The sequence below is a fragment of the Equus quagga genome, chromosome 9, assembly GCF_021613505.1.
Source record: "Equus quagga isolate Etosha38 chromosome 9, UCLA_HA_Equagga_1.0, whole genome shotgun sequence".
NCBI lineage: Eukaryota > Metazoa > Chordata > Mammalia > Perissodactyla > Equidae > Equus > Equus quagga.
Window position 1 is genome coordinate 22,787,320 of NC_060275.1, and position 15,919 is coordinate 22,803,238.

The 15,919-nt window shown below is 34.4% G+C and overlaps 1 protein-coding gene across 1 annotated transcript in view; it reads right to left on the minus strand.

Annotated features, from left to right (window-relative positions):
- The window catches only part of DCC (DCC netrin 1 receptor), a 707,243-nt gene that overhangs the window by 162,517 nt on the left and 528,807 nt on the right, over positions 1-15,919 (minus strand). Inside the window, exon 14 of the mRNA XM_046672042.1 lies at positions 15,668-15,778. Within this exon, the coding sequence (XP_046527998.1) occupies positions 15,668-15,778 (111 nt within the window). The remainder of the gene's footprint in view (positions 1-15,667; positions 15,779-15,919) is intronic.

Below are 15,919 nucleotides of genomic sequence, written 5' to 3' on the forward strand. Positions count from 1 at the left end.
TGACCAATACGTACCTGTTCTCTATTTAGTGGGCTGCATTTTATGGATCATTCCGGTAGTGTTTTGTTCCAGTCCTTAACAGCCTACATTTCTTTACAGAGAATAACAAAAGGCAATTGATATACCCACTCTCACTCTTTCCAGACAAGTCTGATACATACTAATGTGCTCATTTCTATTGTCAGAAACTGTTCTTACCAATGGACATCATCTTCCTTAAGCCACTCACGTCTATAAACTTTGAATGCTATTTACTTGTTTATGTATTACAGTGGACAATCCCTTGTATTCACCGTTGAATTCTACCTTGTATTTTCTTTTACAGTTCTACTCCTATCACCTTCTCAGTTTTAACTTTTTAATTTATTTTTAAAATTTACATACAGCAAATTCACTCAGTGGTATATGGTTCTATGGGTTTTGACAAACCCATAGAGTCGTATATCCACGACTCCCTCAAAACGTCCTCGTGCTGCGCCCCCCTTACAGCCCTTCCCTCTTCCAATCCCTCAGTGTTAATTCAAATAACGAATTTTAAAATTTCATCCCTCTACGAATATAAGCTCTTCTGACTAATCTCGCTTATTCATTTTCAGCATTGAACTTTTTCAAAAGCATCTAGGTTTTTGTTCCTGTTCCTAATAATAATAATGACTAAAATTTTAGAGACCTATTACGCATAAATATCCTACTTGGCACTTTAATAAGTGTTTTATCATTTAACATTTCACACATAGTGTGTGCTCTTAGCTATTGTACAAAATATATGTTATTTATCTCAATTTTTTCTTTTCAAAGTTAAGATTTATAATTTTAACTGTATTTCATATTTTTGTTTACTTTTAACATAGATTTTCCCTCAATCTTAATTGTTTTAGGTCAAATATCTTAGTATTCCACTATTTTACTTTATTTTTAGCTACTTTTGTTTGTCTAGTATTAATTTTACTCTATCACTGTTCCTGAAAATGAATGGATGTAGATAAAAACAGAGAGTAGAATCGTGGTTTCCAGGGGCTGAGTGGTAGGGGAAATGGGAGATGTTGGTCAAAGAGTACAAGCTTCCAGTTACAGGATGAATAAGTTCTGGGGATCTAATGTACAGCATAGTGACTGTGCTTAACAATACTTAATAGTATTACATATTTGAAAGCTGCTAAGAGAGCAGATGTTAAATGTTCTTACCCACACATACAAAAAGATAATTATGTGAGATGATGGATGTGCTAACTAACCTTATTGTGGTAATCATCACGTTGTAGACATTGTACACCTTAAACTTACATACTACTGTATGTCAGTTGTATCTTGATAAAGTCAGAAAAAATTTAAAGAGAAAAAAAGGTAGACCAAACTCAGGAAAAAAAAAAAAAAAGGAAAGGAAAAGGATGGAGAAGTAAAAGGGGAGTAGGGGAGAAGGCAGTCAGTGCTCTAAAAAGGGAATTTTGACTGATTCATCCCTTCAATATCACAACAGTAAACTCTAAGTCTGAAAAATGTGTCTCCTGAATCTAAGTCAATTAAACTGGTAGATTTGTTTGGTGAGTAGTATTTGTCTATGTCCTTTAATTCCTGATATCGACAGTCTTACTCCTAGTGACAAATAAAGGTAGACTATTGCAATGAAGTTGTCTACATAGGCCCAGTAAATAGTTTGATGTCTTCCTGATGAGATAATTGACTGGGTTCCAGCTCCTATATCCTCTGCACATTTACATGCTGATTGTTGTTCACGTTGATGTTAATAGGAAAAAGAAGGGAAAAAAGTAAGATATTTCTCAAGGAAAGGACACTCAATGCCATGCTCCAAGTTTAATCTTAACACAACCATCAAGATTCTTTCCTTCCCTAGTTCTCTCTTGCTTAGAGAAACTGCAGAATCCCAACTCCAGGTTATTGATGGGATGAAACTAGTCCTTTTTTGGTCCAATGTTGGACAAGCATGGGCTCCATCTCTTGAACCCTGATTTGATATGTACCACCAGAAAGTTGAAATACCTGTCTAGGGAGGAGACTGGCCTGTCAAATAGAACACAAGAAGAAAATCACAATGAAGTTCAATTTTATTTACAAACTCTTGACTTCTTGAGTGGGAAAACCTAAGCTTCACAATTAGAGGTGATATTCTTGATGTGTCTTTCAATATCTGGAAGATTTGTTCTCTCAATTTAGAGTTTAGGGACACCAAATTCAAAGATCATAAAACCTCATGAGTCTTGTATATGATACACTTGTAACATGAGTCATGATGCATTTTATCAGCTACCTCATACTGAATAATCTCCAGATTTTTGCCATTCAAATGATAAATCCTATTCTGAATAGGGTTTGGAGAGGAGGGTCATAGTTCTTGCCAAATGATGTACTTCCATTAATTCTTCAAGCTCATTCAACTCTAACTGGATTAAAATCATACTCACTCAAAACTCAAGATCTATTTGCATGCTCTAAATAAAGCAGAATATCTCTAAAATCTTATGCCAAGCTGCTCTCTAGAAAACTTGGGTTTTCATTTTAATATCCCACATGATGAAATGGTGATACATTCCCACATTTAAGGGAAAATATGCCAAAGAGAGCAAAGGATGTTTCTAGCTCTCATTTACCTGTAATTTTTTTGACTGCAAGAATGGACATTAGTGAAGAATCACACTAAATTGTATGAGTTTAACATAGCTAATCCCTGGCTATGAATACTTATATATTCATCTATCTATTGAGTATTAATTGAACATCTGCCATGTAACAGGCACTGTGTAAAGCATGGAGAAATTCAAGTCAAATAAAGCATGATCTTTGCTTCTGGTCTACTGAGAAGAGAGGGATGCATGTTAAGATAGTATGCCCAAAGATAGAGGGTTTAGAGGAAAGCCATCTGAATGCAACCCAGAAAAGAGAAAGCTTTCTTAATAAAACATCCAGCGAGTTTCAAAGGAGAATTAGGTGTGAAGTCATGTGAAAAGACACTCTGGCAGAAGTAACACTAAGTGCAAATGCATGAGATATGATGAAGTGTATCTGGAAGGATGTGTAGATATGCAGAGAGGTGATGGAATGTCAGACTTGAGGCTGAGGACAGGATCACAACACAATCACAAATCCTAAGAATTTGAATAGGAAAATAACATCATCAGATCTGGTTTTGAAAAATCACTGTGGCAACACCATGGAGTTAGAGGACAGGGAGCAAACTGGTGTCAGGAGACCAGGCGGGAGGCTATTTTCAAGCAACAAATGATGAGAGCCTGAAGTAAAGTATGGTGGTGGGAGTAGAGAGGAGAGGATGGAGTCCTAATCTGTTAGGGAAGTAGGAATTACAGGTCCTGGTGATTGAATGAATATTAGCAGGAATGAAAATGGAGGAGTTCGAGGATGGCAGGGAGGCTGCTGGCTTTGTGGATACTGGTATTAGTCCCAATGTGAAGAACATGGGAGGGAGAATACAAGCAGCTATAATAAGAATGATACCTTGGGAAATCAGCTTACAACTGCCAATTGTGTTCAAGGATGTGTGTTTGAGCCCTTCATCTTTGTTATACTTGAAAATACCAAAAGAAAAAACAACAAAGTCTTTAAAACCACCCGTGATCTTTCTATTTTTGAATTACATAAGAAATGATAACTTTGCCCTCTTTTGCCTTCAGTTCCATCACGAGAATCAACCACTATCAACTAGTTTGATGTAAGAGAAAAAAAAAAAAACTTTAAATTCTACCAAAAGTACTGGTAATGGTCTCAACACCATTTGTTGAATAATCTGCAGCTGAAATCCAAATTTATTTTTTATTTATTTCTCAAATGTAACAAGAAATATTTCTGTCCTCTACGTTCTGTTACACTGACCTACTTATCTATTTTTATGCCAAACAGTACTACATTGATTTTAAATCAGGCTTTATAGTAAATGTTAGTTCGTTCTACTTTTTCAAAATTTCTCAGAATTTTTACATTTATTCTCCCATATGAAGTTCATTCTGATTGGAATTATGTTAAATCAAGCATTAACTTGGGAAGAACTAACATTTGTATAGTGGTAAGGTTTTGCATCAAGAAACATATATATCTTTCTATTTATTCATGTCTTATTTTATATCTTTTAATAAAATGTTATTTTCTTCATATACATTTGTTTACAGCTTGTTAAATTTAGTCCCAGATATTACATTTTAAGTTGCTGTATGAAGGCATTTCTTTTCTTTTCAGTTTAAATTAATTATTGCTAGTAAAAGAAAAAGCTGTTTTTTTGTGTGTATGTCTATATATATATACATATATATAAACCTACAACCTTACTTAATTTTCTTCATATCTCTAATGGGTTTTAAGTGTAGTTTCTTGAAATTTCCAAATATGCAATCCACCATTTGTGAAAATAACATTTTTTTCCTTATTTAATAAAATATTAGGCTTTTTATTTTCCTTATCAAAACCTCTATACTCTGTGGAATAACAGAAATAGTAGGAAGCTTCCTCGGTTTGTTTAGTTCTTAAAGACACGTGTTTAGTATTTTACCATTTAGCATAACGTTTGCTTTTAGTTTCTTACAAAAACAATAACATTTTGAAAGCTTCCTTATATTCCCATATTAAATGAGTTTTAAAAAATTGGTAATGACTATTTAATTTTACAAAATGTCCTCTTTCATCTATTGATATAGTTACATGATACATGACAGCACTCCTTTAAATTATACATTAATTAGATGGCAGTCTTTTAAGATGTACTGAATGTTGTATGCCCTGCTTTTGTATTAGAAGGGAATACATCTATTCCCTTAATGCAAACAACAAGGTTTTACCATCATGAACAAGAAGCAGCTTCATAAGACCAATGATATTAGCATTTCATATTACTGTTAAAGTCTGATATCTAATTTATCAAAACCAGCAACAACAATAAGCATTTGTTGAGTGTTACATATCAGACACACTGTTGAGCACTTTAGCTATTTTCATAGTTAATTTTCACAAAGATCCATTGATATGGATACTGTTGTTATACTCTATTTATAGATGAGGAAACTCAAGTCTTATGGAAGTTAAGTTACTTGGTCAAGATTATACAGTGGGTGAAGCAGGATTCAAAGCTAGTGATTAAGACTTTAGAGCCCAAAACTTCATCCACTACATTATACTTAGAAAAGTCAAGCAAGTCAAAAAAGGATCCAGCATTTCATGAGCAATTAAAAATTTTCCTATGACCAAGGAAAGGACTTGAACTTCTTTTAACATCCAAGTCTAGATAATTTGCATCATCCTTTGTACAGTGGAGCTCTGAGATTTTGAACAACCACTTGCCCAAGAACTAAAGTAGATTTCAAATTGCTTTCAAAAGTCAGTTTTGGCTTTGCCTGCAACATTCCTTATACATAAGACAAATTCTACTTGCACGAGAATAGGGAACTGGAGTCTTCAATTTTATGATGGATTGGCTGCTCTACCACCAATTCATCTCATTCCAGAAGCCTATTTGTCAATTAGCAACACAGAATGTCATGGATGGCTCTTATCAAAAACCCATGCAAAAGAAATCCTTTTTCATGACATGCCACCTACATTCTTCTGTGCCTACAATCCTGTTCTAACATCTTTATATCACCAGAGGGCCACATTTATTAGCTCACTGGTGTAAACCCTACTCTGTATCCTCAAATCAGCATCATTTACTTGAATGTGTTCTAACAGTATGTTGTTGGCTTTCACCAAGTATTTTATCAAAATAATAGCCAAAAGAAAATAATTTCTATATTTTTAAAAATTTAAAAATCCATTTTATAAAACTTTGCCTAATATTTTTAATCTAACAGGTATACAAATAAGCCAGATTGCTTAGATATCAGGTGCTACAAGTTATTCTAGATGTAATGTAATTTCTTTTGGACCAATGAGTTATTTGGAAGTATGCTTTTACATTTCCAAACATTCAGGGTATCATCTTATCTTAATTATATTGTGATCGATGAATGTGTTTACTATGATCCACGGACTTTAATGTCCAATTCTTTAGAGCCAAGTACTAAGTATTCTTTGAATGCTTAGGAAAAAAATATGATTCTCTAATTGCATGCATATTTCAACTATGTCAGGTGAATCTTCTATATTCCTAACTTTTTTTTTCCAATTCTGAGAGAGAAGTGTTAAAGTCTCAGCCCCTTGTAAGTATCACACATCTTGATGTTTTTAAAACCTTATTTAACAAGCTATCCTTTAACTGGTGAGTTTAACCCATTTATATTTATTGTTATTGCTATATCAGGATTTATTTGTAGTATTTTATTATGCACTTTTAATTTTCTTTTTGTCCACAACAAATTATTATTTTTCTTCTTTTATGCTTTTGCTTAGACAGGCTTTCTCCTCTACTAGATAAGAAATTATACAGTCCATATCCTTCTGTTTGTCATATTTTCAATTTTGACATATATAACTTGCAGTCTAAACTTAATTATATACTTACTTTTCACAAGAACAGCACAAAAAACATCTCAAAACTGTTTAATTTCCATGATCTCCTCCTTCTTTATCACCTCATAATTGTCAACCTTTTAAAATTTCCAAAATATTATAATTTTTATTTTATATAATCACAATTTGTTCAGATATACCCATTTGTTCATATGCTACCTTATTTTGTTTATCATTTTCTCTAATAGTCCTTCTGGTAATTTTCTTTCTCTCTATCTTTTTTAAGAAAGTACATCCTGTACAAAATGATGGTGTTAGTAAACTCTGTTTTTCTTTATGTGGAAGGTGTTCATGTCTCTCCTTTTCTTGACTAATTATTTAGTTGGATACACAGTTCTAGGGTGATAGTAATTTTTTATCAGCACTCTGAAAATATTTTATTGTTTTCTGGTTTAATTGTTACTATTGGAAAGTCTCTATCAATTTAATTTTACTTCTTCAACAAGTAACCTGTTCTCTGGGGCATTTTAAGCTCTTCTTTTTAGCTTTATCTTTGGTATTGTACAATATATCAAAGGTAAAGCATTATTCTTGAATCTGATAATCCATGCATTTCACCAATTCTGAAAAATCTCACTTCTCTCTTCAAAAATTATTTCTCCTCCATTCTACTTTCTTTTGGAATTATAATTGATATATGTTAATTATCTCATTCCATGTTTTGTGTCTTTTAAATTCTCTCATTTTTCCCCCACCAGCATGTATTAATTTTGTCTTCAGCTACATTTAATGTATTTTTTAATACATCCAGTGACTTTTAATTTCAATGACTGTAATTTTCTCCTATTCAATTTCTTTACTGAAGTATAGTTGACATACAATATTATGTTACTTTTAGTTGTACAACATAGTGATTCAACATTTGTATACATTACGAAACGATCGCAATGATAAGTCTAGTAACCGTCTGTCATCTTATAAAGTGATTACCAGATTATTGACTATATTCCCTATGCTGTATATTACATTTCATTAATTATTTATTTTATAACTGGAAATTTGTACCTCATAATACCCTTCACCTACTTTGCCCAGGCCCCCCACCATTGCCTCTGGTAATGATCAGTTTTTTCACTGTTTCCATGAGTCTAGTCTCTGGTTTGTTTTGTTTATTCATCTGTTTTGTTTTTTAGATTCCACATTTAAGTGAAATCATACAGTGTTTGTCTTTCTCTGTCTTACTTATTTCACTTAGCATACTACCCTCTAGGTCCATCCATGTTGTTGCAAATGGCAAGATTTCATTCTTTTTAAGGCTGAGTAATATTCTATTGTGTGTGTGTGCATGTATATATATATATATATATATATATATATACCAAATATATATATACTAATTTGTATATATATAATATGTGTGTGTATATGAATATACAAATTAGTGTATATTGTATATTATATATATTATATACACATATGTATATATTCCACATCTTCTTTATCCATTTGTCTCTTGATAGATACTTAGGTTGCTTCCATATTTTGACTATTGTAAATAATGCTACAATGAACATAGGCGTGCATATATCTTTTTGGATTAGTGTTTTTGTTTTCTTTGGGGAAATACCCAAAAGTGGAATTGCTGGATCATATGGTAGTTCTATTTTCCATAGTGGCTGCACCAATTTACAGTCCCACCGACATTGCACAAGGCTTCCCTTTTCTCAACATCCTCGCCAACATTTGTTATTGACCACTGTTGTCTTTCTGATGATAGCCATTTTTATTTTGTTCTAAGCATTGAAAGAGACTCTTTCTCAAATCTGGCTTGACTTTTTGAATTGTTTTGAAAACATCTTGTTTATATACTTTGATTGTTAAGTGTTGTATGTTTGGGATTTGAAGTTTCATAACTTATGTCTTTATTTGTGGTCATCAATATAAAATTATTCATCCATTTCATTTGTATATGTATGCATGTTTGTGTGTAATATCATCATCCCTCTGGAATCCAGTCAATTTGTTAGCCTAATAATTTGTTGCCCCATTTTTATTTGTTTAATATCTTTTTCTTTGTCTTAAATGTATATAGTTTAGGGGCCAGCCTGGTGGCACAGCAGTTAAGTTCATCCGTTCCACTGCAGCAGCCCAGGGATTGCTGGTTCAGATCCCGGGTGCGGACCTACACATCACTTGGCACGCCATGCTGTGGTAGGCATCCCACATATAAAGTAGAGGAAGATGGGCATGGATGTTAGCTCAGGGCCAGTCTTCCTCAGCAAAAACAGGAGGATTGGCAACAGATGTTAGCTCAGGACTAATCTTCCTTGAAAAAACAAGAAGTATACAGCTTAATTTTGTTTATAATACAATCTGAAAGTCTCTTTTAAAAAGAGAAATTAAATTCAGTTTTGCTCATTATGAGAATTTGTTTCATCTACAAGCATTTTTCATTTTTCCTTCCTAATTATTTTATTTTATGTACTTTGCTATGTAAAGTTTTATTTATTTTTATTTCTCCAATCGTTTAAAATACATGTTTCAAAATATTTTTTAAAAAATGCATCTTAGCTAAATATGCAATTGGACGTGATGTTTATCTTCCATCAAATGATAGAAAATTTGGGGCTTTAGGTTAGTTATTTAGATAACTACTAAGTAAGTCTATCATCGTAGAACATACTGTTTATCTCTGATTCTTACTCAAACTTTCATTAAATGTTCAGACTCTATGGAATTCCAGATTTTTGAGCCTCTCATTTATTATGGAAAGTTATAGTGACTTAAAACAACACGAGTTTATGATGTTACATTTCTGAAGGTCAGAAAGCAAATATCAGCCTCAGAGAGCTAAAACCCAGGTGTTAGCAGGGCCAGCTTCTTTCCTGAGGCTCCAGCAACTATGTGTTTTCTTGTCTTTTCCAACTTCTAGAGATTGCCCACCTTCCTTGGTTCATGGCGCCATATCACTCTAACCTCTGCTTCTGTTGTCACATCTCCTGCCAGTCTGATCTCCCTTCCTCCTTCTTCTAACTTGTCAAAGTATTGGGCCCACGTGGATAATCCAGGATAATCCCTTATCTCACAATCCTTAACTTACTCACATCTGCAAAGTCTCTTTTGCCACGTGAAGTGGCGTATTCAAAGCTTCCGGGGATTAGGGCATGGACATTTTGGGGGGGCCGTTGTTTAGCCTATCATAACTCATATATACATTTTACCCTCCTTCCTTCCTTCATTCTTTCCTTCTTTTCCTCTTTCTGGTCTTCAATTTCTCCCAATTAGTCAAAAACTTATTTTTCTCATTTCTAATTCTTCTGCCCAGAGGTTTTCCACTTTTCAGATTCTAGTTCTTGAACCAATATGACAATTTTAATAGGCACTCTTCCTTCTTTCTGGGTGGTCTCATCATCTTTCATTATTCTGAAAATAAGCTTTAATGTGTTCCTTCTCAAAGTCATGTTCTCAGCAGATATCATATATTATGCAGGTTACACAACACAGGAGTTATGTCGTGGTTCACTTCTCAAATTAAATGAATTTGGAGTAATCCCATTTTGCCATTACCCGATCAGGCTAATAGGGCTAATTATCTGTGTCCTGGGGGCAGGAAATTAGAACCTACTCCCAGGTTCCCAGTTTTTGCAATGTTATTGTTGCATTTTCAGGAGTCTCTGCATTGCTCATTTTTGCTAGCCAAACTCTTCCATTTTGGGGGTAGAGATTTCATTTTAACTTTCATCATTATTGATTTTATGTAGCAATTTCTACCTGTTCACTTCAAAATTTAAAAAAAAAAAAAAAAGGCAGTACAAACAGATCACCAAGCTCCGTTTCCTGGAGGACACCTTGCTGAACTTCATCAGAAATTCTCTCATATCCTTGTGCGAGACATTTACATAAGAACTTTGGGGAATTATAATGATCTTGTTTTTTTCTTTTAAGCTGAAATTTTGAGGCACAAAATAAATATTTAAAAACTTCCCAGCTGTTAGTAACAGCAAACATGCTTTCCAGAAACCCTGAACAAACAATGGGATTTGGCTCTATAATTACTTTAACAAAACATCCTAATCAAAATAGGGAATTGGACTATTTCTCCAAGTCACTGTTGATCTTCACATTGCTTAAGCCAAACAGAGAAGCCAAGAGGAACTACAGAAGTCACAGAAGGAGAGGGGATTGCTTTCATTGCCTTCAGCTATGGCACAGAACCACTGCTTCTGTTTAGCCGACTTGCAAAGCTCACAGTTACCACCATAATGAGTAGATGACTCCCTTGCAGTTTACCAGGAGATTTGAAAGCAAAGGGAAAAAGTTACGCAATGCAGTGCACCTAGGGTGAGCTAACACAGCCAAAGCAGATTTCTTTGGCTCCAGCAAAGAATGCCTCTCATTTCACATGGTTTTCAACATGATTGCTTCCTCCTTATCCATAATCAAGGGAAATCAAAGCAATTCTATATGGAAACTTCTGACTTTAGGATATTTAGGACTCAAAGCTTTCCAACATTAGCCATGAAAGCTTTGGCAGCAGTCATTTATAACTTATTATATGATTTAAAACTTTACGTGAATAAGTCAAAATGAGATGAACATTTAAAGAAGATCTCCTTAGTTTAAATATATGTATATTTGGAAATAAAGATAATCATCACCGTGAGTATTCTTTGGATCCTACTCATGACCACTTCTGAGCTTGTCCATTCATTCAAATATTAATTCCTATCAAGGGTAACTTTCTTTTTTCTTTTTTGCTTGAGGGAGATTTGCCCTGAGCTAACATCTGTGCCAATCTTCCTCTGTTTTGTATGTGGGTTGTGCCACAGCATGGCTGATGAGTGGTGTAGGTCCATGTCTGGGATCTGAACCCATGAACCTGGGCTGCCAAAGCAGAATGTGCTGAAGTTAACCACTACATAAAGGGGCCAGGCCCCAAGGGGTTACACTTATTAATATTTGAATGATGCAGTCAAAAGGAAAAAAAAAACAGGAGGAAGGAAGGGGAATTGAAATCTATTTCAGGGTATATCTCAGTGCAAAGAGATCATAGGCCAACAGATTCAAAAGTCCTTAGGACCAAATATATTTGGTCTTATTAATTTCTTAGAGCCAGTAAAACACTGCTTTAGAAAGCAAGTGAAACATATCTGTCCCACACTCATATGGTTAAATGCCTTGAAATGGCTATTAATTTCCATTATGTTTTAAAGTTGAACAACCTCAAATCATAATCCATAACAGCATTATGTACAAGAGTATCAACTCCAGCGGCTTTCTTCTATTACATTCTTTTTTTCAGATTGCTAATGTGTACATTATATTCAAGGACACAAACTGCCTAAGACATTATAATCCAAATGAAGAAATGGAAGAGTGAGAATAGACGCAATATTTGAAATGTGTTAAGATAATCTACTGGTAGAGGAGTAACATTTGACTAAGTGAGGACACATTTTGAACTAACGGTGCAGAAATAATTTTCCTAAAGGCATTCTTTTTGAAGAATGTCTACTATACTGTTCCACACACCCTTCCCTACAATTCTAGTTAACCCCCTTTCTCTGAAGTTTCTAGTTCAAGTACTATTTCTTTTCATCTAGTCTTTCCAATCAGTACAGTCATTATCTGTACTGTACATTATCCCTTAAGAGAACTGTTCCTCTCTCTTTCATATTTGCACTCCCCATGACTTGGCACACTACAGGTTCCTAATTACATTTCATACTAACTGCACCCAATAAAGAAAAAGTAAGGAGTAATGCTGCATGCAGAAGAGGGACATTATTAAGCCAAGAGCATGGGAAAGTTCAAACAAACGCAATTAAGCAGCATTTTTTTAAGACTCTGTGCAAGAGCATGGCATAGAGATTCCTGATTAAAATGGATGTATGAATTGGATTATATTTACATCTCATGGATATGAAAAGCATGCAGTTAAATGGAAGTTTTGTACCACCCAAGCAGCTGTGATTTTAAATTTTGGTTCCACTTAGATTGTGAGTCATTCAGTGAGGAGAAAAGGCCCATAAGTCAAGTGGAGAGCCCCATTCATCCTGGATATTTTATGGAACCTTCAGCACCTCTGCTCCATTTATTTTCACTCCTTCCAGTAAGAGATATAGTCCCTTAGGTCTGGGTAAATGATATGACCTCATTTCTTAGAATCTTTTGCCTTGAATCACCGTCTTTTATTGTCACTGGGTCAGTTCTAGAGGACTTCTCTCGGATAACCTCCACTGGACATTGACTCATGAAACCTGATCTTGAGTTTCAGCTCCGCAGTTACTAGCTGAGTGACTGATGAAGTTAGTTAAATTTTCTTAGCTTGTTACTATTCTTTAAAATAAAGGTAATAATATATACCCATAAGGTAGATGAGAGGATAAAGTACAAGTATATAAACTTTAAAAGTTATTTCTGAAGTAAAATGGAAAAATAAAGCATTTGTTTGTATAGCTTATCTTAACCACCCTTTTATTCTTTATATAAGACAGATTACATCCTCATGACTTTAGGTGCAGCTGTCCTGGCTTCTTGGCCATACTTCAGCCACCAACTGGACGCCAGTCTCAGGATGTCTGCTCTTGCTGCTCCTTCTGTCCGAAGGGCTCTTGTCTGACCTATTCACATGGCTGCCTCCTTCACTTCCTGAAGGTCTGTGCTCATATTTTACGTAACCAGAGAGATCTCCTCAACCCCCTATATAAAACCCCCTACTCCCTAACCATTTGCTATTCTTTCTACCATGCTTTATTTTTCTTCAGAGCATTTATCACTATCTCTAGCTCAATAAAATTTATATTCCTTGAGAGGAGTGATTTTATTGCTTTACCCCTAGGACCTAAAATAATGCCCTGCATATAAAGATCTTCAAGAAGAAATACATGCTGAATAAATAAACACTTGAATTAATGTTCCTTAACCTATTAGTGAGGGAGAAAAGCAGTGTAAAGTGTGACTTTGTGTAGCTCCGCAACTTCTCAGTTTATATAACCTAAGACAAGTTAAATAACATTTTCTAAGCCTCAAGATACTTTTCCATAAAATCTAATATTACCTCAGGTTTGTCCTACCTGGTTTGGTCCATGTGTGCCTATTTCTAACATATTTTTTATGCTTCAGCCAGAGTAATCTCTTCAAAATGCAAATATAATAGTCACTATTTTTAAAAATCCCTTAATGATTTGCTTAGTATAAAGCAAGTTATTGCTTTAATGACATTCTTAGGACAAAGTTGAAGATCTTTAATTTGGTCTGGCAGATTTAGAACCTGTCCATCTTATAAATCTCCTCAATGCTGTCTCTGTGTTTCACTCTTGATGGTCTTCTTTTCAGGTCCCTCCTAGTGCCATGGTCTGTCTTGACTTAAAACCTGCATTTAGCTTGTCCTCCACTGCTCCTCCCTCAATTTCTAATGTATGCTTTTGCATAGCTAATTCCTATTCATCCTTCAAGTCTCCGTTTAAATGCAAGTCTTCTACATGTCTGTTTGTCCATCTATCTGTCTATCCATCTATCCCATGTTGAACTATAGGATATTGCCAATATTCAATCAGGTTTGAACTATCAAAATGGCAGTTTCCTATGACTTCATCTAGAATGTCTGTCTTCTTTTGCTATGCTGTAAGCTCCACAAGGAAAGGATTAAGTCTTTCCTATTTATTATTATATCCTCAGAGCTAAGCACAGTATCTGAGGCTGTTAGTAAGTTTCCTGTCAATATTCTTTGAATTAATGTGCTGTCACATGGCAGTAATTATCATTATTGTGGAAATAGCACTTGTTGATTGTTTTACTGCCACTGTAACTATTTTGTAAATCTGAATCTGTGACTATCTTAGGATCATGAATGATGATGAGTTATTTAGAAAGGGAAGAAGGGAAATATCAAGGAGGAGGAAAATGAGAAGGAGGAGTTCAAGGAAGAGGTAGGGAAGACAGGCTTGAGAAAGAGTGATGGGAGAAGAACTAGGAAAGAAAAAAATGACGAAGGAAGGAGGAAGAGAGAAAAAGGAGAAGGAAAGGAAAGGATATAGAATTTTTACCTTGCAGTAACTTGAATACTCTCAGGTCTATCAGTTAAGGAATAAGGGAGTTTCATTGTCTGTTATTAAGGCAGTCATCCTGTGCCAACACATTTTCAATGCACATGCTCTTCTTGACATTTTCTCTTGATCCCAATTTTGATCACCTAGCTTTAAGTTTACTGATTATAACTTACTTTTTTTCATGTATCTCTGAAGTTTTACCTCTTTCATCTGTAACTCTAATTCTATAAGGTTATTTCTGTTTTACTATTTAGACTTTTTTTCTGTTGCTTCCATTACCAATTTCTCTTGAATTTTATTTTCTTATTTAGTCATGATGTTTTTATTTCAAGAACTGTTTCTCATCTGCTAATTTTGAAGATTTTGCTTATATTTAATCTATTGATATGTAGCTTTCATGTGAATCTCAAAATCTCATCCACAAATGTCTCACATAACTATGACTTAAGCACATAAGACAGATTGTTTTTTCTTTAAAAGAAATGAAGTGTCAATTATTAATGACCATATTATAAGCAAGTCTAAAATACGTATTGCTGTTTTTTAAAAGAATCATAAAAGGGCAAGAGAAGCTATGTAATTATATTTCATGACTATTATCAGAAATTGTAGCAGTTCCTGTGAAGAAAATGTACAAAAAGGTCAATTATTCAAAATACATTGAATAGAAAAAAATCAATTCAAATTATCTTGAAAAAAAGTAACATTATGAGGATCATAATGAATGCATAATTAATTTATATTCATATGGCATTGTTGAAGACTCTATATTCATTAATGGTTTTTTGTTTTGCTTTGTTTTGTATCTAAAGATACAGGAGGAATAAATATCCCCAATGTTGGAGTTTGTCAACTTTTCTTTTTAAAAAGATTGGCACCTGAGCTAACAACTGTTGCCAATCTTCTTCTCTTTTTCTTTTTTTTCTTCTTCCTCTCCCCAAAGCCCCCAGTACACAGTTGTGTATTCTAGTTGTGAGCACCTCTGGCTGTGCTATGTGGGACACTGCCTCAGCATGGCTTGATGAGTGGTGCCATGTCTGCACTCAGGAGCTGAACCAGTAAAACCCTGGGCTGCCAATGAAGCAGAGCATGCAAACTTAACTATTCGGCCATGGGGCCGGTCCCCATCAACCTTTTTTAAGGGGCCTTTTAAAGCTGAAGTAACTACGAAGATAGAAATCAGAGTGATAGTGATTGGGGAAAAGTCTTACCATCTAGATCATTCTCTGGGGTCTCCGCTGTGTACCAGTTGGAAGGTGGTCCAGTGCCATTGACTGTCATGGCTGACACTTGGAAACTGTATTGACTTCCTTTCTCCAGTCCTATGAAAGAATTTTCCACAGGGAAAAAAAGTTATTGAATAACAAGTATATCTAGTTGGGTTTCAAAACTTTTAGTAAAATTTTAACAATAGTAGACATGCTTTACATTGTTTGTGATTGTTGTGGTAATTATTGTTGTTT